The sequence below is a fragment of the Mobula birostris genome, chromosome 30 (genome assembly GCF_030028105.1).
Source record: "Mobula birostris isolate sMobBir1 chromosome 30, sMobBir1.hap1, whole genome shotgun sequence".
In the NCBI taxonomy this organism is placed as follows: domain Eukaryota; kingdom Metazoa; phylum Chordata; class Chondrichthyes; order Myliobatiformes; family Myliobatidae; genus Mobula; species Mobula birostris.
Genome location: NC_092399.1, coordinates 102,880 through 128,455, shown reverse-complemented (window position 1 = coordinate 128,455; position 25,576 = coordinate 102,880). Strand labels below are relative to the sequence as shown.

Below are 25,576 nucleotides of genomic sequence, written 5' to 3'. Positions count from 1 at the left end.
TGCCCTCTCTTTTGCTTTTATGTTGGATTCGTCTTCCCTTGTCAGCCACAGTTGCATCATCCTAGCTTTAGAATACTAGCTTCAGCACCTCAAATTTTTAAAAAATGAATTGAAGTACACTATATCATCCTCAATCCAGAAAGAAAGCACAGGAAGCAGTAGTACTGAAGCAATGGTTTTACCAACTGAGCCATGGCTGACATATAGGTACTGAGGTATCATCAGCTGGTGAATTTCCAATCTGTGTCATTGTTAGATCAGAAGAACTCACTTTAGAAGATCAAAGCACTTAGCAGATGCTGCCAAATAAAACTGAACCAAAAGCCAGACAGCCCTCTGTTCAGTAAGAAAATTAAGCTTTATACCTTGAGAGTTTCAGATATTCATGAGCAGACATTTCAAACCTGTTGCTAGTTAGAATAGACTATTTAATGAGGTGAAAAGTAAACTGCCTTATCTAAAAAATCTGAAGTAAAAAATCCATCGTACCCATAATAAAATGTGGAAGGCAGACAATCATTTCATTGCACCTCAGTCACAGTTGATGTGGATTCAAGCAAGATAATTAAGAAGGATGAAAAGAAGGGAGGATCTAGAGAGATAATTTTAGGAAGTGGATAGATTTCAGATCAGAAATGCTTTGTACTGGCATTCATGATCATATTGAAATGACAACATCCTTCTACAAACCCCATTTCCAGAAAAGTTAGGATATTTTCCAAAATGTAATAAAAACAAAAATCTGTGATATGTTAATTCACGTGAACCTTTATTTAACTGACAAAATACTGACCAACTTAATTGTATTTTGTAAATATACACAAATTTAGAATTTGATGTCTGCAACACACTCAACAAAAGTTGGGACAGAGTTAAAATAAGATTGAAAAGTACACAGAAAAGTCATGCTACTGTGACAATTATAGCCACCTGGGCTTGGGAGTACTTCGGAAAACCATTGTCACTCAACACAGTCCCTCGCTGCATCCAGAAATGCAACTTGAAACTGTATTACGCAAGGAGGAAGCCATACATCAACTCTATGCAGAAACGCCGGCGAGTTCTCTGGGCCCGAGCTCACCTCAGATGGATTGAAAGACTGTGGATCTGTGTGCTGTGGTCAGATGAGTCCACATTTCAGCTAGTTTTCGGAAAAAAATGGGCATCGAGTTCTCTGTGCCAAAGATGAAAATGACCATCCAAATTGTTATCAGCGAAAGGTGCAAAAGCCAGCATCTGTGATGGTATGGGGGTGCATCAGTGCCCACAACATGGGTGAGTTGCATGCATGTGAAGGTACCATTGACTCTGAGGCGTATATTAGGATTTTAGAGAGACATATGTTGCCATCAAGGCAACATCTCTTCCTGGGACGTCCATGTTTATTTCAGCAGGACAATGCCAGACCACATTCTGCACGGGCTACAACAGTGTGGCTTTGTAGATTGACTGGCCTGCTGCCAGTCCAGATCTATCTCCTATTGAAAATGTATGTCAGACAACGGAGACCATGGACTGTTGAGTAGCTGAAGTCTTATATCAAGCAAGAATGGACAAAATTTTCAGTTGCAAATCTACTACAATTAGTATCCTCAGTTCCAAAACGATTAAAAAGTGTTATTAAAAGGAAAGGTGATGTAACACAATGGTAAACATGCCTCTGTCCCAACTTTGGTTGAGTGTATTGCAGCCATCAAATTCTAAATTTGTGTATATTTACAAAATACAATTAAGTTGGTCAGTAAAACTATTGGAAATCTTTTCTTTGTACTTTTGTCAGTTAAATAAAGGTTCACGTGAATTAACATATCACAGATTTTTGTTTTTATTGCATTTTGGAAAATATCCCAACTTTTCTGGAAATGGGGTTTGTACATGAACTGCTGATTATGTCCATTCAAAGACACTTCACTTCTCTGCTTGGAGTTATACCATCACTGTAAAGATTTTATTATACAAAATAATACACACAGTAAAATCATCTCTAAAATGGGAGAATGATGAGACCTACAAATAAGTAAATATAAAGAAAATTACAAAAAAAAATTATTCCTTCTGTTTATGATAGGCTTCCTTCAAAAGTCAACCGTAATTGGCCGTAGCAATGCACTGCATACAAGTTACATGTATGTAAAAATGGCCTTTTGACATTGCAATTTGTATGTTTTCTAAGACTCCAATAATTCATTGTCCTCAACAAATGACCTGCACCAGTCATGGCTCTTCTGAAATAGCCACATTTTAAAGCATTGGAAGCCAATCGTAAATGGTGTCAAATAAAGATTACTTTATAACTGACTTTAATAATTCCTGTTTAATTAGATACAGAAAAATCATGATAGCTACAAAGATACCATGTTTGATACAAAATGTCAAGATCATTCTATGTTATATAACAAAATCATTTAGGCATTTGCCACAATAAGGAATATTTAAATGTGGTAGACATAATCAATCCAGCATTTTTTGAGTTCACTACAAGTATCGGTAGATACCATGTTGCATAAATTCAGTGAATTGTATTAGATTACTACATAATAATTGGTGCAATACGTACAATGTAACTACTTCTGATACTTTCCTCTTACAATGCACAAGGGAAAATAAAAGCAAAAGATTTTCCATTTTTCAAATGATTTCATATGCAGAGGAGGGTTCAAAAGTAAACAGCAACTTCCTACAGAGTTGCTTGCACAAGATTATCCAAAATTCCATCGACACATGAGATCAGGAACACTGTTGTTATATCTACATACACAAAAATATTTAAGTTTCCCATCTTCCAAGATACCCATTATGAAAGAAAGCTAAACACTGCGTAGAAAACATTTCCTTTCCAACATTAGAATTATCTGAAAAAAAAACATTCTTGCTTAAGGAGTCCAATGTGGAGGGAATTAAATCACCAACATTAAATACCCATGCACCATTCCACTGTTCACTCCTATAGAAATCAGTTACGCTAGGAGCCAGACTAACTGAATCTTATCTTCTCAGTACTGTCATTACCTCTAACAAAATAAGTGCAAATTTGAACATATCAGAGATCAGTTATTTATTCAGTTTAAAGTACTGTCAGTGAGGATTCTCCTTTTTTACCTATTTGTATTCTATAATGCATGTATATAATGCATAATTTAAAGCAATTTCTATGAATTACTAAAAAAATCCTTTAAAACTTTCCATCCTATGTTATTTCCAGCAATTTGTTCTTTCTAAACCACACAGTAAACACTTCAGCTTTCTGCATACCATTTCATTCCATTCATCTTATGGATAAATAAATTCATGCTTTGACATATCTCTACACAGTCTGCCAAAAAGTAACATGTTTCCTTCATCACAGGACATTCCTCAAAATTCGGTTCATGGAAATCCTTCAAATAAATACTGAAAAAATACCAATAACCATCCATTTTAATTAATAACATGTAGATATTTGATACAATTTTGGAGATAAAATTATATCTGCCATTTGGGGGTAAGCAAAATAAGAATATTTTACTTTTAAAGGCTGTGGTATTGTCCCTGGGAGAGAAGTACAGGTGTATTCTTGAGAAGAAGCAGAGTTATGTTAACAGGTGTCTTGTTAGAGCACACAACTCCTTAAAGCACCATACAATTCACCTTACCTTTATAATTCCATTTTAAGTGCTGCTGCATATTTACAAATCTCCATGTAGTAAATGGATCTCCCTGCTGGTGGCAGCATATCCAAGGGCAGATGGGTGTAATTAGAACATGATCATATTCCACAGGCAGTTATCATGTGGGCACAGGATTCAATAATGTAAAAAGGCGTGATTTGCAAAAAGTGCAAGAAATTTCAATATATTATTATGCCTATCTGCTTCAAACATGACTATTATTATCAAGAAAATGTGGTGGGAGGGGAAGCAATTATCCATAAAACGTGCAGAAATCCCATTACAGAGATTTGAAAGCAGCAAAAAGGTAACAAAAAATTGCACTGCAAATGCCCAAGAAAAAAATTACTAACTTAGTTTGACATGGAACTTCAATTCTGCAAGGATTACTTAAAGTTCAGTATTAAGATAATAAAGTTACCATGAGGTTTATCTATAGTGAATACACTAAGTGAACTCAGCTGAAAGGCAAAGGTACAAATCAACAAAAGGGAAGTAGTTCCAACCAGTACTCTTCTGTTTAAGTGAAATCACGATCTGGCAGTGTGACAGGAGCAACCAGCGTCCACAGGTACAACAGGAGTCCAACCCAACTTGAAGAGATCTTCACCCAAACAGCCGGCCAGGTACTCTGCAGTGTTGAGTAATCAGAGTTGGGACTGGAAAAAAATAAGCACAAGGAATAAAAATTGAAAATTGGCTGGCTGACAGAAAACAAAGAGTAGCGATTAACGGGTCCCTTTCGGAATGGCAGGCGGGGACCAGTTGGGTACCGCAGGGTTCAGTGCTGGGACCGCAGCTGTTTACAATAGAAACATAGAAAATAGGTGCAGGAGTAGGCCATTCGGCCCTTCGAGCCTGCACCGCCATTCAGTATGATCATGGCTGATCATCCAACTCAGAACCCTGCACCAGCCTTCCCTCCATACCCCCGATCCCCTTAGCCACAAGGGCCATATCTAACTCCCTCTAACAATATATATTAACAATCTAACAATATATATTAATGATTTAGATGAGGGAATTAAAAGTAACATTAGCAAATTTGCCGATGACACAAAGCTGGGTGGTAGTGTGAAATGTGAGGAGGATGTTATGAGAATGCAGGGTGACTTGGACAGGCTGGGTGAGTGGGCAGATGCAGTTTAATGTGGATAAATGTGAGGTTATCCACTTTGGTGGTAAGAACAGGAAGGCAGATTATTATCTAAATGGAGTCAAGTTAGGAAAAGGGGAAGCACAACGAGATCTAGGTGTTCTTGTACATCAGTCACTGAAAGCAAGCATGCAAGTACAGCAGGCAGTGAAGAAAGCTAATGGCATGCTGGCCTTCATAACAAGGGGAATATAAGAGCAAAGAGGTCCTTCTGCAGCTGTACAGGGCCCTGGTCAGACCACACCTGGAGTACTATGTGCAGTTTTGATCTACAAATTTGAGGAAGGACATCCTTGCTATTGAGGGAGTGCAGCGTAGGTTCACAAGGTTAATTCCCGGAATGGCGGAACTGTCATATGTCGAAAGATTGGAGCGTCTGGGCTTGTATGCTCTGGAATTTAGAAGGCTGAGAGGGGGTTTTATTGAAACATAAAAGATTATTAAGGGATTGGACATGCTGCAGGCAGGAAACACGTTCCCGCTGATGGGTGAGTCCAGAACTAGAGGCCACAGTTTAAGAATTAGGGGTAGGCCATTTAGAACGGAGTTCAGGAAAAACTTTTTCACCCAGAGAGTGGTGGATATATGGAATGCTCTGCCCCAGAAGGCTGTGGAGGCCAAGTCTCTGGATGTTTTCAAAAAAGAGATGGATAGAGCTCTTAAAGATAGCAGAATCAAAGGTTATGGGGATAAGGCAGGAACTGGATACTGATAGTGGATGATCAGCCATGATCACAGTGAATGGCGGTGCTGGCTCAAAGGGCCAAGTGGCCCACTCCTGCACCTATTGTCTATTGTCTAAATAAATTAAATTCATGCACATGCTGGAAAATAATCTGAGCAAGAAATAAAACTGTCTAACAACAGTGATTTCTATAAATTTACCTCAAACAATTGATTTTTATAACTTAAATAACTACAGGTACATCGGAAGATAAACAAAAGAACAGGAAATATGAAAGGTGCTCACCTAGGGAGCAGCGATCGTTCCACCTCCACTGCCGACAGGAAATTGCAAAATTCAGACTGCTCAGCCAGGACCTACTGTATTTGGTTCTGATTTGACATGCATACTCACACTCTCGAGGTGAGTCATTAAAGAACAATGAGGAGCAACAACCCTGGAAATTTTTTTTTAAATGTTCCCCTGCTAAGACCAATTACTCTTCACTACTTCATCATTCCTGTCATGTACAGACACTCCTGTATGGAGTGTCATTACATACACATACTCAGTTTATATAAACTACCTTATGCATTTAAATTTACTGTGTTTAATTATTGTTTTCTTTATCTTATTGTGCTTTTTTCTGGGCTGCATCAGATCTGGAGTAACAATTATTTCATTCCCCTTTATACCTGTGCACTGAAAAATTCATTAAACAATCCTGAATTTTGAACCAGTTAACCTAGCCATAATAAATGAACCACTAGTCCATTCTTCAAGTGAATGTGGTTCACTGCTGTACTGAATGGTCAGGAGATAACAACACCAGCTTTGTGCTCTCCCTGGGATGTGCTTTACTCTTTCAATTTCAGTCTTTCCTCCAGGAAGTTCTCTGGCTTCACAGAACAATCTACCAGAAGTAGTAGGATCTTCCTTCAAAGAATTACAAAACAAAACCATGGAAATTACATTTTAAAGCTCTTCTGAAAACAGCATCATGAGCTTCAGTTTTATGCAGTTTACAGCAGGGCAGAAGGCACAGTTATTAATGCTAACAATGACACTTGCCTGTACCAATTAGTAAGCGTCATCATAATGTACAGAGATGCCAGGAAAAGGCAGAAGTGAAAGAAGGAGTAGCTGTAAGTGACTGCATCCTGTTCATTATCCACGGCTCGATGAACACCCTCTTCATGGGGAGAAGAGGTGTCTGTCAGTGGTCCTTCACCTTCTTCAGTCATCATCAGCTTGTTAACTTGAGTATTGCTGGAAGATCGGATACTGCAGACATACAAAAAAGGTTTATACCATCAAAGAATGCAATTGAAAAAAGAACATTTCATGTGACATTTTTAAAAAAATCTCAATCTATAAACTTTTACCTGCTAAAAGATAAAAGATTAGCCTTATTTGTCACATGTACATTCAAACATACAGTGAAACACGTCGCTTGTGTCAACAACCCACACAGTCAATGATGTACTGGGGGCAGCCCGCAAGTGTCATTATGCTTCTGGTGCCATTTACTATCCCTAACCAATACATTTTTTGAACGTGGGAGAAAACTGAAGCACCCAGAAGCACATATGGTTATAAAGAGAACATATAAACTCCTGTTAGATAGCAGTGGTACTTGAACTCCAATCTTACAGCTGGCACTGTAAAGCATTATAATAACCACTATATTATTGTGCCATGTAGTACTTAAAATTTAATTTTGCTTCATTTCTCATTCTCTGGCCATTTTTTTCTCTACTGTTAAAATTTAAAGACCACCAGAGTAATTCAAAATGTAAAAGTTACGTTTGACTTCTAATGATAACGAAAGGAATGAGTTGTCAAAGTCTGGATTGAGGAGTTCAGATATAAAGCTGCCCAGAAAAAGCTAGACAAGGTAGCTGAATTGATTGTCAATAATTGATCTGTCCTTTGCTTCACATCAAGTCACCCTCAATTTCCAGTATACTGAAAACAAGTTCATATTTAAAATGTACAAAAGAAACTAAAAGAATAATCCACAATAAGTTGTTTTTCCTGGGAAATATTATGTTTTGGTTACATTGGGATATGAAAAATACTGAGGAAGATTGGCGAAGTACTAAAGAGAAAGAAAGTTACTTTGCAAATCCAGCGCTGAATAAATATATTTAAGCTAATTAACACATTTTACTTAAAAAATGTATTTAGACTGTTTATCTTCAATGCCACTATATATTAAGGTAAAGACATAGCAAGCTAGAAATACCATATTTTTCATACTATCTACACCGTTCTGTTACTACTGACAGAAACGTACATTGCACAACTCACTGATACACCTGTCCCCAGAGTAACAAAGGAGACCACTACCTCCAACAATGGTATTGTTGGAAACCACTGTGTTTTTTAATAACAAACAAGAGAAAATTTGTAGATGCAGAAAACCAGGCAATACACATAAAGTGTTGGAGGGACTCAGCAGGCCAGGCAGCATCAATGGAAAAAAGTACATTCAACATTTCGAGCAGAGACCCTTCATCCGGGTTTGTACTTTTTAAACAAATTCGTATTTTTTCACACTCATTGGCAGAAAGTGGTACAGCAGCTAAATAACAGTTTAGCACCATTTTTCATTTTTCATTGGCTAAATATTAGCATATTACCCATGTGATGTAATTGTTTTAATTATGTAGCATATTAATTTATTTATTCCTATCTAAGGAATTTCTTTATCTTATCTATAGAAGTGATATCTTTTTCAGAAGTGCCATCTTTATTCTTTTGCCTTAGCATTAATTCCCCTATTAGTATCATTTCTCAACTCTTTATTTAGTTTGCTTAGTATTTGGTTGTACTCTAAAACACTGAAATATTGGAATTAAGACTGCTCGCCATTTTTGAATCCTGGAAGAACCCTAAGGATCAGAAAATAGATGGAGATTCAACAGAATGTAAATGCACAACCCACTGATGTGCCTGACCCCAGAGTATCAAAGGAGACCACTACCTGTGACATTGGTACATACACTACACAACTCACTGACAAGTCTGACCCCAGAGTAACAAAGGAGGTTAAGTTTGAACTATGATCTGGGAATAATATTTCATCACCAAATAAACAACAATTAGTAGATGCCTAGATTAATATGTATCTACTGATTATTATTTATTAGGTGATGAAATATTTTACAGACCTGAACCAGTGAAAGTGTTAAGATATATGAGGACCCTTTTACTTGGAGAATAAAACAAAAGGCATGGAGAACCTGACCTTGAATAAAGCACACAGCTAAGAAAGATGACCAATCCAACGATGCTCTGGGCATCCCACCACTGGACCACTTGACTGGAGGGTGGTGCAACTGTTGAATTGCTGGTAATTTGATGGACAATACTCAGCAAACTAGGGTTGCAATTTCTGTCTATAGGATAAACAGTAAATAGTGTTAGAACAGGATTATTTCTTAATACACTGATAAACAAAAGTGAACAGTGACCATTGCCCTTTTTTAAAAAAAAGTTTAACAATGTTACACCGAATCTGCAGAAAATACTCCATAAAATTATACACAAAAAATACTTTTAGTTCTTACCAAGCTGACATGGAGAATACTTTCAGTTCTTACCAAGCTGACATGATTGTCTCCACCAAAGTGAAATTGCAAGTAATATTTATCATGTAGACTTCTTTAAATAGGAATTGGATTAAGACTGCCCAACCTTATTTCAGACTCCAGTTGAATTCAGTCTACCAGAATACCCCAGTGCCGGCAAGTCTTGAAATGGCTTTGTGTTTTATTTTGTTTAAGTTGTTGACCTAACTTCATAAATACAGTCTTGCACTGAACCACAGTAGAAATTCAATGAATCAGTTTTAATGAACTAATGATTTAATATGTTTCAAAAATTGAAATACATCTGTGCAAAATGTTTTCTCATTGCTTTCTTTGATTTCTAAGTAAAATGGGATAAAGGAGAGATTAAGCTTCAATCTTCCTTTTATTCCATTTTATTTAAAACCTTGTTCCACCTCTAACTTTCTTTTAGAACTGAAGGTGGTGTAGTAATGTAATCCATTGCACAATGTTAAGATAGATCAAACAGGTTTGTTCCAGGTTTTCATTACATCATTCCATAACAAAGAAATTAAAAATCTGAGAAATGCTGAATCAGGGGTAAAAAGAAAAAAAACAGCAGCTATATATTTAAAAATAGTTGTGTTCTCCCTGATATAGAAACACTGCTATAATGCTCTGTTAAACTTACCTGGTTCATTGGTCAGGGCTGATTGGGTCACATAGATTCAGTCATAAAAAACTACCTCACAGAAACAGGTCCTTCAGCCCATCTAGTACATGCCAAATATTTAAACTTCCTAGTGCCATTGACCGGCTGACGGTCCAAAGCCCTCCATACCCCTCCCATCCATGTACTTATCCAAGCTTCTCAAACATTAAAATCAAAATCGCATTCACCACCTGCGCTGGCAGCTCATTCCACACTCTCACCACTCTGAGTGAAGAGGGTCCCCTCATGTTCCCCTTAAACATTTCACCTTTCACACTTAACCCATAACCTCTAGTTCTAGTCTCACTCAATGTCAGTGGGATGATAATGCCTGCTTACCACTCAATTTTGTATACCTCGATCAAATCTCCCCTCAATCCTCTACGTTCTACGAAATGATAGAGTGTATGTGGAGAGGATATTTCCTGTGGTGGGTGAGTCTAAGGCTAGAGGACACAGCCTCAGAATAGATGGGTGTCCTTTTAGAATGGAGATGAGGAGCAATTTGACAAATCTGTGGAATTCTTTACCATGGGCAGCTATGGAGGCCAAGTTTTTAAGGCAGAGGTTAATAGATTCTTGATTGGTTAGGGCATGAAGGGATACAGGGAGAAGGCGGAAGACTGGGGCCGAGAGGAAAACTGGATCAGCCATGATGAAATGGCACAGCAGACTTGATAGGCCAAATGGCCTAATTCTGCTCCTATACCTTATGGTCTTATGAAACAAATTTCTAACCTATTCACTCAGGTTCTCTAGGACTGGCAACGTCCTTGTAAATTTTCTCTGAACTCTTTCAACCTTACTTACATCATTCCTGCAGGTAGGTGACCAAAGCTGCACACCATACTCCAAATTAGGCCTCACTAACACCTTGTACAACTTCAGCATATCATTCCAATTCTGTATTCAATATTTGAACTATGAAGGCCAATGTGCCCAAAGCTTTCATTACAACCCTATCTAGCTCTGACACCACTTTCAGTGAATCATGCACCTGTATTCCCAGATTCCTTTGTTCTACTGCACTCCTCAGTGCCCTACCACTAAGGAGTTGTGTAAAGATAGGCCCCAACCCTAACCCTAATGTGTAAGACCTACTTTGGTTGGTTCTCCCAGAATGCTACACCCCACGCTTGTTCACATTAAGTTCTATCTGCCACTTGTTCAGCCATTTTATCCAGCTCCAGATCCCGCAAGCTTTCATAGTCTTCCTTGCTGTCTACCACACCTCTAATCCTAGTGTCATCCACTAACTTGCTGATCTAGTTAACCATATTACTCCCTTGTCGTTGGGTCCAGAAAGCTATTATGGCTGGAGTCAGGGCTTTATGCTTTGGCTCTTGATAGGGTCATCCATGCCAAATAGATCAAAGGGTACAGGCCAGACTAAGAGTGGTCCACTGGTCTTCCAGGTTCAGGACCATCTCAATTTCTAATCCAATTTACTACCTCATTGAATGCCAATCAACTGATGCTTCTTGACTGACCTTCCATGTGGGATATTGTCAAGTACCTGCCGGACAACAACCACTGCCTTCCCTTCATCAGCATTTTTGGTAACATCTTCAAAAAACTTTATAACATTGTTTAGACATGAACTACCATGCATAAAGCCATGCTGACTATCCCTATTCCCAGTCTGTCAAAATACTTATATATCTGGTCCCTTAGAAAACCTTCTAATAACTTTCCCACTACTGATGTCAGGCTTACCGGCCTATAATTTCTTGGACGTCCTCAGAACCTTTCTTAAACAGCAAATATTAGCTATCCTCCAATCCTCCAGTACCTTACCTGTTGCTAAGTATGATTTAAATATCTCAGCTAGGGCTCTTGCAATTTCTGCACTTGTCTCCCACAGGGTCCAACGGAACACCTTTTCAAACCCTGGGGAGTTGTCCACCCTGATTTGCCTCAAGACAGCAAACACCTCCATCTCTGTAATCTGTACAGGGTTCATGATCTCGCTGTTGCTTTGCCTCACTTCTATAGACTCAGTGTCTGTCTCCTGAGCAAATACAGGTGCAAAAGTCCATTTAAGATCTCCCCCATTTCTTTTGACTCCACACATGGATTACCATCCTGATCTTCCAAAGTACAAATTTTCCCCCTTGCAATCATTTTGCTCTTAGCATATATGTAAATTGTCCTTTACTTTGTCTGCTAAAACAATCTCACGCTTTCATTCAGTCTTCCTGTTTTCTTTCTTAAATGCTCGTTGGAATTTCTTATATTCATGCCTATACCTGCTATGCACCTCTTTTCCTTAATCAGGGTCTCAATGTCGCTCGAAAACCAAGGGTCCCTAAACCTGTTATCTTGCCTTCTCCATCTTTAGAGTGAAGAAGGTTTAGGCCACGATGGTTTGGGCCATACACTGCCTCAATGGCAATAAAGAAACCCCTGATACTCACCAGAGTCAGCAAGCTGCTGTATTTCTAGGGTCCTCTCAGTCCAGCACTAATTCTCTATTTCCCTTACTCTATGCTGGACTACGGCCTTAGCTTTGGAGTGGGCTTTTCTTTTTGCCTTGCAGTTGATGTCCTTCTGCCAGGCACAGAAAGCTTTCCTTTTGTTGTTGATTAGCTCTTCTATTTCATTGTCATTATCATTTCAGGAGCTACTTAATTGTAACATCACTGTTGATATTCAAGTCATCAACCAGCTCCCACAACGACCCATGAAGGATGACATGAGTAAGCTTCCTAGTATTAAAGAGGTGCAGACAGCTTGCAAGAAGTTTAGGAACAACAAGGCCACAGGGTCTGATGGAATTCCAGCAGAAATCCTTAAGGGAAGTGGTAAAGAACTTTTAAATCATATCCATGACCTACTTGTCAAGATCTGCGACAAGGAGAAAATTCCAGCTGAACTCAGGGACATCCTGATTGTCATACTCTTTAAAAAGGGTGACAAAACTGACTGCAGTAATTATAGGGGGATCTCTCTCCTCTCCTCAACAGGAAAGATACTCATCCAAATTTTATGTGACCAGCTTTCACCTCTGGCAGAAGATCTCCTGCCTGAGTCTCAGTGTGGTTTCTATCCAGCCAGAGGAACATCTGACATGATTTTTACAGCACATTAATTGCAGGAGAAAGCACTTTATATGGCCTTCATAGACTTTACAAAAGCACTTGACTCTGGAAATCGTCCTGCCCTTTGACAGGTAATGTCTAAAATTGGGCGCCCACAGAAATATCTCAAGAATCTGCAGTTCTTATACAATGATATGAGTGCAACAGTTATCAGCAGCAGCGGCTCTGAAACAGCACCTTTCAAGGTTGAGACCAGGGTCAAACAGGGGTGCATCATTGCCCCAATTCTGTTTACCATTTTCATTGCAACCATTCTTCACTTCAGAAAACAAGACCTCCCACAAGAAGCCCAGATTCTCTATAGGACAGATGGGGGGCTCTTTAACATGAACAAGTTCAAGGAAAAGAGCAAGGTGTCATCTACTTCCATCATGGAGCTCCAATACACGGACGACAATGCCACTGTAGCCCACTCTGAAGAGGGTCTACAGTGCATAACGGATGCTTTTTCCAGAGCATACAAGCTCCTGGGACTTGATTTAAAACATCCAGATCAAGCTCCTAAACCTCCAACTATTAAAGTTGACAACATCCCTCTGGAGAACACAGATCATTTCCCATATCTTGGTAGCCTTCTTTCTTCAAGAGCCAACATTGAACTTGAAATAAATCACAGATTAGGTTGTGCGAGTGGAGCTTTTGCCAGGTTTAGAAAGAGGGTTTTTGAAGATCTATATAGCAAGACCAACACTAAGCTTCTGGTCTGTAAAGCTATAGTCCACCCCTCATTCCTGTATGGAGCAGAGTCATGGACAACATACAGCAGGCACATAAAATCCCTAGAAACTTACCATCAAAGATGCCTCTGAAAGATTCTGAGAGTTAGCTGAAAGAACAGGTGTACTAACTCCAGAATCCTGGAGGAAGCTAACATTAACTCCACAGCCACAATCGTGACTCAACATCAAATGCAATGGGTTGGCCACATCATCCATATGCCTGACACCCGCCTCCCTAAACAACTCCTGTTCGACAACTCAAGGATGCAAAGTACACTCCTGGAGGGCAGAAAAAGCAGTTCAAGGACAATATCAAAGTTCCACCTGAGGAAGTGCCACATTAACCTGAATGGATGGGAGAAATTAGTATCGGATAGGAAAAGCTGGAGAAGGACTATCTGCTAGGGGACTACACATTTCGAAGAATACCTCCACTATGCTGCTGTGACTAAGTGGCTTCAACGTAAGGAGAGACTGGGAAAGGCGCAACCAACTACATCCACCACCACTTCAATGACAACACTGCAATAGGACTTGTGGGTCCTGAGATGACTGAAGAGGCTGATCCGTGCTCCACAAGTGACCAGATCAACCACCAGAAGAATCATACATGACTACGAGTGATCATTAATGATGGTGATGATGATGATGATATCTTGCCTTTTGTTCTGATAGGCACATATAGGCTTTATACTCTCAAAATTGCACTTTTGAAAGCCTCCCACTTACTAAGAACAAAAAACAGCCTGTCCCAATTCGCACTTGTTACATCCTTTCTGATACCATCAAAATTAGTCTTTCTCCAATTTAGAATCTCAACCCAAGGACCAGACCTGTCCTTTTCCACAATTATCTTGAAACTAATGACATCATGATCATTAGATGCAAAGTGTTCCCCTACACAAACATCGGTTACCTGCCCCGTCTCCTAATCAGAGATCTATTATCGCACTCTCTCTAGTTGAGAGTTTTATGTACTGATTAAGGAAATTTTCCTGAACTCATTTGACAAACTCTATCCCATCTAGTCCCTTTACCGTATGGGAGTCCTAGTCAATACGTGGTGATGCTTCACCTTGAGTATCGTGAACAGTTTTGGGCCCCTCATCTTAGAAAAGATGTGCTGACATTGGAGAGGGTCTAGAGGAGGTTCACAAAGATGATTCCAGGAATGAAAGGGTTATCATACAAGGAATATTTGATGACTCTGGGTCTGTACTCATTGAAATTTAACTTAGCAACTAATTCCCTAAACTTACTTTGCAGAACCTCGTCCTTCTTCCTACCCATGTCATTGGTACCTATATGGACCACTACCTCTGCCAGCTCACCCTCCTACTTAAGAATGCTGAGGACCTGATCTGAGCAGACCCTGGCACCCAGGTGTTATACATACATGGTGTAAAGAGTAATGACAGAAGCTAAACTTACCCGGTTCATTGGTCATGGCTGACCAGGTCACATACATGGTATAAAGAGTAATGACAGAAGCTTGGAGCAAACCTGAATGAGGTTGAGCTTCCTGCAGCAATACAACAAGAACAAAGCAATGCACTGGTAAACAATGTTCTGTAAATAGTGCAGATATCTAATTTCATACCGATTCTATACTAATATGAAGCAATACTTTGGGTAAAGAACATGCTATTAAATACTCTGAAAAGGTATAAAATAGAAAATTCTACTTCTTTAGGAGTTTGTGAAGATCCAGCATGACATCTAAAACTTTGACAAACTCCTATAGATGTGTGGTGAAGAGTATATTGACTGGCTGCCTCACAGCCTAGTATGGAAGTACCCATGCTCTTGAGTGGAAAATCTTTAAAAAAAAAAGTAGTGGATATGGCCCAGTCCATCATGGGTCAATCCATCCTCACCATTGAGCATATCTACACAAAGCGTTATAATAGAAAGCAGCATCCATCACTAGGGACCCCCACCACCCAGGTCATGCTCTCTTCTCACTACCGCCATCAGGAAAGTGGTACAGGAGCCTCAGGACTCAGACCACCAGGTTCAGGAACAGTTATTACCTCTCAACCATCAGACTCTTGAACCAAAGGCTCTTGAATCACTCAGATTCACTTCTCCATTATTGAAATGTTCAGAAAACCTATGGACTCACTTTCAAGGACTCTTCATCTCATGTTCTCAATATTTATTGCTTATTTATTTTCTATTATTATTTCTTTTTATGTGGGCACGTGGCCAAGTGGTTAGGGCATTGGACTAGCGACCTGAAGGTTGTGAGTTCGAGCACCAGCTCAGGCAACGCGTTGTGTCCTTGAGCAAGGCACTTAAACACACATTGCTCTGCGACGACACTGGTACCAAGCTGTATGGGTCCTAATGCCCTTCCCTTGGACAACATTGGTGTCATGGAGAGGGGAGACTTGCAGCATGGGCAACTGCTGGTCTTCCATACAACCTTGCCCAGGCCTGCGCCCTGGAGAGTGAAGACTTTCCAGGCACAGATCCATGGTCTCACAAGACTAACGGCTGCCTTTTATTATTATTTCTTTTTGTATTTGCACAGTTTGCTGTTCTCTGCACATTGGTTGGATAACCAGATTGGTGCAGTCTTTCATTGATTCTATTATGGTTATAACTACAGTCTGGATTTATTGAGTATGCCCTCAAGAAAATGAAGCTCTCAGTTATATATGTGACATATATGCACTTGATAATAAGTTTACTTTGTACTTGGAATCTTTGTCCTTTAGTTTTAGACTTCCTCCCATGAGAGAAAAACTGACCAATCACCCTTCCTATAACTTTCATGATGTTCTGAAAAGTGAGTTCAAGGAGTTAGATGTTAATTTAAAGGGCAGGACCTCCAGAGTTATGATCTCAGGGTTACTATCCATGCCATGTGCTTGTGAGGCCAGAATAAGGATATTATACAGTTTAACATGTGGCTAAAGTGTTGGTGTATGAGGGAAGGCATAAGATTTTTGGATCATTGGGCTCTCTTCCAGGGAAGGTGGGACCTGTACAGAAGACAGTTCTCACCTGAACTGGAAGGGTCTAATACCCCAGCGGGAGGGCTTGCTCGTGCTGCACGGTGTTTTAAATGAGAGTTGCAGGGGGTTGGGAACCAGAATGTCAGAACAGATAGTGGAGAGGTTGTGGACACAGATATTAAGATCTCAGAGAAAGTCAGGAATCAAAAGGTTGAGCATTGTGCAACTAATATCCTACGCTGAGTATATTTTAATGTAACAAGTATCGTAGGAAAAGCTACAGAAGACAGATAAATGGGTGAGGATAGGAATAGAATGAGGTGGCAGATAAATGCATGGCTGAAGAATTGGAGCAGGGGGCAGGGATTCAGATTTCTGGATAATAGGAACCTCTTCTGGGGCAGGTATGACTTGTACAAAAGGGACGGGTTGCACTTGAATCCGAGGGGAACCAATATTGCGGGCAAGTTTACCAGAGTTTTGGGAGAGATTTAAACTAATATGGCAGGGGGATGGGAATGAGTATGATAGAGCTGAATATGAGCCAGCAGGTTAACAAGCAGATGATGAGAGTAACATTGATGAAAGGAAGGACAAGCCAATGATTAGGTATAAATGTAGACAGAACAAAGAGTTAAATTGTATCACACAGGCAAAATTCAAAAGGGTGAAGAATGCAGGACTGAAGGTGTTGTATTTCAAGGCACATAGCATTTGGAATAAGGTGGACAAACTCATGGCGTAATTAGAGATTGGTCGGTATGACGTTGTGGGCATTACTGAGTCATGGCTGTAAGAAGGCCCTAGTTGTGAGCTTAACATCAAAGGATATATTTTCTGTTGAAAGGACAGGCAAGAAGGCATAGGCAGTGGAGTGGCAATGAAAGAGGTGACATGGGGTGTTGAATCTTTGTGGATGGTGTTAAGAGATTGCAAGGGTAAAAAAACCATTACGAAAATGATCTCAGGAATGAAAGGGTTACCACGAGAATGATTCCAGGAATGAAAGAATTACTATATGAGGAACACACCTCGAAGTTGCTGGTGAACGCAGCAGGCCAGGCAGCATCTCTAGGAAGAGGTATAGTCGACGTTTCAGGCCGAGACCCTTCGTCAGGACTAACTGAAGGAAGAGTGAGTAAGGGATTTGAAAGTGGGAGGGGGAGGGGGAGATCCAAAATGATAGGAGAAGACAGGAGGGGGAGGGATGGAGCCAAGAGCTGGACAGGTGATTGGCAAAAGGGATATGAGAGGATCATGGGACAGGAGGCCCAGGGAGAAGGAAAAGGGGGGAAAAGCCCAGAGGATGGGCAAGGGGTATAGTCAGAGGGACAGAGGGAGAAAAAGGAGAGAGAGAAAGAATGTGTGTATATAAATAAATAACGGATGGGATACGAGGGGGAGGTGGGGCATTAGCGGAAGTTAGAGAAGTCAATGTTCATGCCATCAGGTTGGAGGCTACCCAGACGGAGTGCACTTGCACTGGTCGTGCATGCAGCCTGGTACAGCCATTCCGATCTATTCTTACTTTCTTCTTACTTTTTAATTTACATTATTTTTTGAATTTTTTTCTCACGGTAACACGTCAAGCTGCACCCTCTCTAACATGCTGGTAGAGAGAGTTTTATTTGGGTTTTCTTTAGCACTGGAAATGGTTACATCCTGACACGCGGGACTGAAGCAAGGTCACATTGTGTATTTCACGGATCAGCAAAGACCGGCCAGCTTAGCGAACAGAGCGGTGGACACCCCCGCTGAAATTCGGAGGAAAACACACAGAGGAGGATCACAAAGCCGAGGAAAGAGGACTGGGTCGAGACAACAGAGACCTTTGAAGATGGGGAGTTCGGTGGGTAATACCGTTCCAGCTGACCAGAAGTGCACTGAGAGCGGTAAGCGTGAAGGAGTTCGGTGCTTACTGTTCTGGCTAACAACGGATGGTGCAATCCGGGGTATATTACAATCGAAGAATGTGTTTGCAGACTGGATATTGAACTTTTTACTGTTGGACTTCGGCCATATTCCACCGTGATACAACACTTGGCGGCACGGGAGGTTGTTCCTGCCTGTGGCCATTGAACGTGCAGCTTCTCCCGTGGAGGGTCAGACACCCTGAGCCAATAGACTGGTCCTGGACTTATTTTCCATCTGGCATAGTTTGCATTTTGTTGTTTGATTGTTGGTGGTCTTTGTATCGCTATATTTATGCTCTATTCTTGGTTGGTGCGGCTGTAACGAAACCAAATTTCCCTCGGGATTAATAAAGTATATCTATCTATCTATCTATAAGGTGTTGTTTCTCCAACCTGAGTGTGGCTTATCTTTACAGTAGAGGAGGCTATGGATAGACATGTCAGAATGGGAATGGGATGTGGAATTAAAATGTGTGGCCACTGGGAGATCCTGCTTTCTCTGGCGGACAGAGCGTAGGTGTTCAGCAAAACGATCTCCCAGTCTGCATCGGGTCTCGCCAATATATAGAAGGCCACACTGGGAGCACCGGATGCAGTATATCACCCCAGCCGACTCACAGGTGAAGTGTCGCCTCACCTGGAAGGACTGTCTGGGGCCCTGAATGGTGGTAAGGGAGGAAATGTAAGGGCATGTGTAGTACTTGTTCCGCTTACAAGGATAAGTGCCAGGAGGGAGATCCGTGGGGAGGGATGGAGGGGGGGATGGATGGACAAGGGAGTCGCGTAAGGAGCGATCCCTGCGGAAAGTGGGGGGGGGGGGGAGGGAAAGATGTGTTTAGTGGTGGGATCCTGTTGGAGGTGGCGGAAGTTACGGAGAATAATATGTTGGACCCGGAGGCTGGTGGGGTGGTAGGTGAGGACCAGGAGAACCCTATTCCTAGTGGGGTGGTGGGAGGATGGAGTGAGAGCAGATGTGCGTGAAATGGGGGAGATGCGTTTGAGAGCAGAGTTGATGGTGGAGGAAGGGAAGCCCCTTTCTTTAAAAAAGGAGGACATCTCCCTCATCCTGGAATGAAAAGCCTCATCCTGAGAGCAGATGCGGCAGAGACGGAGGAATTGCGAGAAGGGGATGGCATTTTTGCAAGAGACACGGTGAGAAGAGGAATAGTCCAGATAGCTGTGAGAGTCAGTAGGCTTATAGTAGACATCAGTGGATAAGCTGTCTCCAGAGATATAGACAGAAAGATCTAGAAAGGGGAGGGAGGTGTCGGAAATGGACCAGGTAAACTTGAGGGCAGGTGAAAATTGGAGGCAAAGTTAAGAAAGTCAACAAGCTCAGCATTCGTGCAGGAAGCAGCGCCAATGCAGTCGTCGATGTAGCGAAGAAAAAGTGGTGGACAGACACCAGAAACCATGTCAAGGTATGCAGAAAAGAGTTCGGTGGGGCAGGAGCAAGCTGAGACAATAGGTCTGCCAGGACAGGTAGGTTTGTGGATTTTGGGTAGGAGGTAGAAACGGGAAGTCCCATGATCCTCTCATATCCCCTTTGCCAATCACCTGTCCAGCTCCTGGCTCCATCCCTCCCCCTCCTGTCTTCTCCTATCATTTTGGATCTCCCCCTGCCCCTCTCAAATCTCTTACTAACTCTTCCTTCAGTTAGTCCTGACGAAGGGTCTCGGCCTGAAACATCGACTGTACCTCTTCCTAGAGATGCTGCGTGGCCTGCTGCGTTCACCAGCAACTTTGATGTGTGTTGCTTAAATTTCCAGCATCTGCAGAATTCCTGTTGTTTCCATATGAGGAACGTCTGGCAGTTCTTGGGCTGTATTCCCTGGCGTTCAGGAGAATTGGGGGGGGGGGGGGGGGTGAATCTCACAGAAACATTCCGAATGTTAAAAGGCCTGAACAGATTAGATATAGCAAAGTTATTTCTGATAGTAGGGGAGTCTAGGACAAGAGGGCATGACTTCAGGATTGAAGGACATAAATTTAGAACAGAGATGCAGAGAAATTACTCTAGTTAGAGGGTGGTAAATCTGTGGAATTTGCTGCCACGAGTGACTGTGGAGGCCAAGTTATTGGATGCATTTAAGGCAGAGATAGATAGGTTCTTGATTAGCCAGGGCATGAAAGGGTATGGGGTGAAGGAAGGGGAGTGGGGATGACTGGAAGAATTGGATCAGCCCTTGATTGAATGGCGGAGCAGACTCAATGGGCCGAACGGCTGACTTCTGCTCTTATATTTTATGGTCTTATGATGGGAATCATATATGGGCCTCCAAATAGTAGCCAAGATGTGAGGTTGAGATTGCAATGGGAGCTGGAAAAGGCATGTAAAAGGGGTAGTGACACAATTGTAATGGGTGACTTCAATATGCAAGGGAATTGGGAAAATCAGGTTGTTGTAGGATCGCAAATGAGGGAATTTGTTGAATGCCTACAAGATGACTTTTTAGATCAGCTTGTGCTTGAGCATACATAGGGAGGAACTTAGGAGAACCATTGCGCCCAACAGCGACTCCTTTGCTTGTATCCTCAGAAACAGCTCTATTTCTATCTTTAATATCTCTATTTTTCCCTTTCAGGGTTCTTTTGAAGACCCTGACCTGGAGTTACATGCTGAATTTGGTCCTTTTGCTATGCCAAAGATATAACCTAGAAGACTAGGGCACCTTCAGGGTGCTGGGATTTCGTGGCTCTGGAGGTGGGCGGACTCGAGGTCAGTACCGGCACAGGAAACTGGTGTGTCCTGGGAGATGGAAGGTCGAAAACAGCTCTGTGTCCTTTGGGCACAGAGCTCGGAAAAAACAACGCAACGGACTTTTAACATCGTAAATTAGCGAGTTGTTCGTTACGTCTCCCCTCTCGCTATGAAACAGGGACACCTCTTTTTCCCTTATTAGGGAGAGATAGAGCCTGTGGTATGTCGAATACTGGGTGAACAAGTAGTCTTTGGGGTACTGCAAGTCTGTGTCTTTTTTGATGCTCTGCTGCACACTTGAGTGCTCGGTGGAGGGCAATGATGCTTCTTTGCTGGTGTGGGGGGGTCATCATTGCTTTGCTGCTGCATATGCATGGGTGGGGGTAATGGGGGGGAACTTTGGGGTTCTAACATTTAACTGTCATTCATTCTTTGGAACACTCTTCTGTCTTCATGGATGTTTGCGAAGAATAAGAATTTCAGGGTGTATGTTGTATACATTTCTCTGACATTAAATGTACATTTGAAACCTTTGAAAGGCTATCTCAGATTGGGTGTTGTGTAATAACCCAGATTTTATTATGAAGCTTAACGTAAAAGAACCCTTAGGAAGCAGTGGTCATACTATGATAGAATTCATACTGCAGTTTGAGAGGGAAAAACATAACTCACATGCATCAGTATCGCAATGGAATAAAGGGAATTACAGAGGTATGAGAGAGGAGCTTGCCTAGGTGGATTGGAGGAGAATACTGGACAGGGGTGACGGCAGCACATGAAGATTCTGAGATATGTTCACAAGGCGCAGGACAGATACGTCCCACAGAGATGGTTCTCAAATGGCAGTGGTAAGCAACCGTGGCTGACAAAGGAAGTTCAGGACCGCATAAAAGCCAAGGAAAGGACCATATAGGTAGCAAAAGCGAGTGGGAAGTTGAATAATTGGGAAGCTTTTAAAATCCAATAAAAGGCAAGTAAAAAAGCTATAAGGAGGGAAAAGATGAAATATAAGGGCAGACTAGCCAATAACATAAAGCAGGATACCAAAAGTTTTTTCAGTTATATAAAGAGTAACAGGGAGGTTGAGAGTTGATATTGGACCACTTGAAAATGATGCTGGTGAGGCAGTAATGGGGGACAAAGAAATGGCAGGTAAAACTTAATGGGTAATTTGCATCTGTCTTCACTGTGGAAGACACGAGCAATGTGCCAGAGGTCCATGAGTGTCAGGGAGAAGGACTGAGTGCCATTGCTATCTTAAAGGAAAAAATTGCCAGGCAAACTCAAAGGTGGATAAGTCACCTGGGCCAGATGGATTACATCCCAGAGTGCTGAAAGAGGTTGCTGAAGAGATAACAGATACATTGATCATGATCTTTCATTTGATTCTGGCTTGGCCCTGGAGGACTGGAAGATTGCAAATATCAATCCACTCTTTAAGAAGGGAGGAAGGCAAAAGAAAGGAAATTATGGGACAGTTAGCCTAACCTCAGTGGTTGGGAGAGTCCTGGAGTCTATTGTTACGGCTGAGGTTTTGAGGTACTTGGAGACTAATTACAAAATAAGTCAAAGTCCGCATTGTTTCCTGATCTTGCCTGACAGATCAGGTCACATTTTATGAGTAAGTAATCCAGAAAATCAGGTAATCGCAAAGGGTTCACAAACTTTTTCTTACAACTGTATATGGAAAGATTGAATAGGTTAGGATTTTATTCCTTGTAACATAGAAGACTGAGAGGAGATTTGATAGAGGTATAGAAAATTATGAGAGGTATTGATAAGGTATATGCAAGCAGGCTTTTTCCAAAGAGATTAGATGGGACGACAACTAGAGGTCATGGGTTAAGGGTAAAAGGTGAAAAGTTTAAGGGGAACATGAGGGGAAAGTTCTTCACACCAAGGATTGTTAGAGTGTGGAACAAGTTGCCAGCGCAAGTGGTGCATGCAAACTTGATTTCAATGTTTAAGAGGTTTGGATTGGTACATGGATGATAGGTATGGACGGCTATGGCCCCAGTGCAGGTCGATAGGAGTAGACAGTTTAAGTGGTTCATCATGGACTAGATGGGCTGAGGGGCCTGTTTCTGTGCTATACTTTTATTAAAATACTCAATGACTGTACGATTTTATAACACCTCCATAAGGTCACTGTTCAGCCTTCTACAGTATGTGCGAGGGAAAAAACACCTAGCTATCCAGTCTCTTCTTATTATTCAAGCCCTCCTTGTTCTGGTAACATCCTTGCAAATCTTTTCTGCACCCTTTCCAGCTTAATGGTATCCGTCCTATAGCTCAGCAGCCATAACTACACATGATGCTCCAAGTGTGGTCTCACCGACATTTGGTGAAGTTGAAATATGACATACCAACTCTCGTACTCAAATACCCTAACCAATCAAGGTAAATGTGCCAAATACTTCCTTTACCACAATGTCTGTGTCACCCATGTTACTATAGTCCTAAATCTCTCTGTTGTACAGAACTCTCCGGAATCAGCCCACCTGCTGTGCAAGACTTACCTTGATTTAATTTACCAAATTGCCACATTTTACACTTGTCCAAGTTAAAGCCCACTTTTATTTCTTAACTCCTACCACTTGCAATAAAGGCCAGAATGCTGTTTGCATAAATATAATCAATGCAGAACACCTTTCCACCTGTTTTCATGACATTGAAAAACTGCTTGTATCTCTAACTGGAAAATTGCAAATGTTACTCTACTCTTTAAGAAAGGAGGAAGGCAGCAGAAAGGAAATTATAAACCAGTTAGCCTGACCTCAGTGGTTGGGAAGATGCTGCCGTCAATTGTTAAGGATGAGGTGATGGAGTACTTGCTGACACAGAACAAGATAGTACAAAGCCAGCATAGTTCCCTTAAGGGAAAATCCTGCCTGATGAACCTGTTGGAATTCTTTGAGGATATTACAAGTAGGATAGATAAAGGGGATGCAGTGGATGTTGTATATTTTGACTTTCAGAAGGCCTTTGACAAGGTGCCACACATGAGGCTGCTTACTAAGTTAAGAGCCCATGGTATTACAGGAAAATTACTACCATGGTTAGAGTATTGGCTGATTGGTAAGAGGCAGCAAGTGGGAATAAAAGTATCCTGTTTTGGTTGGCTGTCAGTGACTAGTGGTGTTCCGCAGGGGTTGGTGTTGGGACCACTTCTATTTATGCTGTATATCAATGATTTAGATGATGGAATAGATGGCTTTATTGCCAAGTTTGCAGATGATACGACGATTGGTTGAGGTGCAGGTAGTGTTGAGGAAACAGGTAAGATGCAGACGGATTTGGACAGATTAGGAAAATTGGCAAGAAAGTGGCAAATGAAATACAATGTTAGAAAATGCATGGTTATGCACTTTGGTAGTAGAAATAAAAGAGCAGACTATTTTCTAAACAGGGAGAAAATCCAGGAATCTGAGACGTAGAGGGACTTGGGAGTCCTCGTGCAGATCACCCTGAAGGTTAACTTGCAGGTTGAGTCGGTGGTGAGGAAGGCAAATGCCATGTTAGCATTCATTTCAAGAGGTCTAGAATACAATGTGATGCTGAGGTTTTATAAGGCACTGGAGAGGCCTCATCTTGAGTATTGTGAACAGTTTTGGGCTCCTCACCTTAGAAAGGATGTGCTGGCATTGGAGAGGGTCCAGAGGAAGTTCACAAGGATGATTTCAGGAATGAAAGGGTTAACATACGAGGAACGTTTGATGGCTCTGGGTCTGTACTCACTGGAATTTGGAAGGATGGGGGGCGGATCTCATTGAAACCTTTCGAATGTTGAGTAGATGTGAAAAGAATGTTTCTCATTGTGGGAGAGTCCAGGACAAGAGGGCACAGCCTCAGGATAGAGGGGCACCTTTCAAAACAGAGATGCAGAGAAATTTCTTTGAAAAAAGGAGAAAAAGGCCACCTTATTCTGACTCTGTTTTCCACGTGATAACCAGGTTTTAGTTCATGTTAACAATCTCCCCAATACAGTGAACTCTTATCTTCTCCAATAGCCATTTATGTGGTACCTGAGAGTATATCTGGATTTCTAAAAGGCATTTAGCATCTACAGTTTCTCCTCTATTAGCTCTACTTGTATTATCCAAACAGGGCTCTACTAAATCTGACAAATCTGATTTTCCTTTCATAAAATTACATTGATTTAATTTGACTGCACTAAGTTTGTCTAAATGATTAGTTATTTCTTCCTTGAACCTAAAAGTCCAATATCTTGCCAGCAACACTTCTCTGCATGCCATCAAGCCCTGAAGACTTTTAGAAACATTACTTTTTCCAATATCCTTATAATTCTGAATTGTTACAAATTACCCCATGTTACTTGAAACAAGGCAATTATCCATGGGATATTTACAGTGTTCTCCAGCATGAAGGCTGATACAAAGTATTAGATTAACTTATCTGTCATTTCCAACTTAATAAATTTCA

At 41.2% G+C, this 25,576-nt stretch overlaps 1 protein-coding gene across 1 annotated transcript in view; it reads right to left on the bottom strand.

Moving 5' to 3' along the window:
• Nucleotides 1-2,295: 2,295 nt before the first annotated feature.
• LOC140190647 (serine incorporator 1-like) overlaps nt 2,296-25,576 on the bottom strand; it is a 65,933-nt gene continuing 42,652 nt past the window's right edge. The window contains exons 7-10 of the mRNA XM_072247405.1: nt 14,988-15,078; nt 8,721-8,871; nt 6,539-6,751; nt 2,296-4,306 (exon numbers count right to left, since the gene is read on the bottom strand). Coding sequence (XP_072103506.1) covers nt 4,168-4,306; nt 6,539-6,751; nt 8,721-8,871; nt 14,988-15,078 — 594 coding nt within the window. The 3' untranslated portion in view covers nt 2,296-4,167. The remainder of the gene's footprint in view (nt 4,307-6,538; nt 6,752-8,720; nt 8,872-14,987; nt 15,079-25,576) is intronic.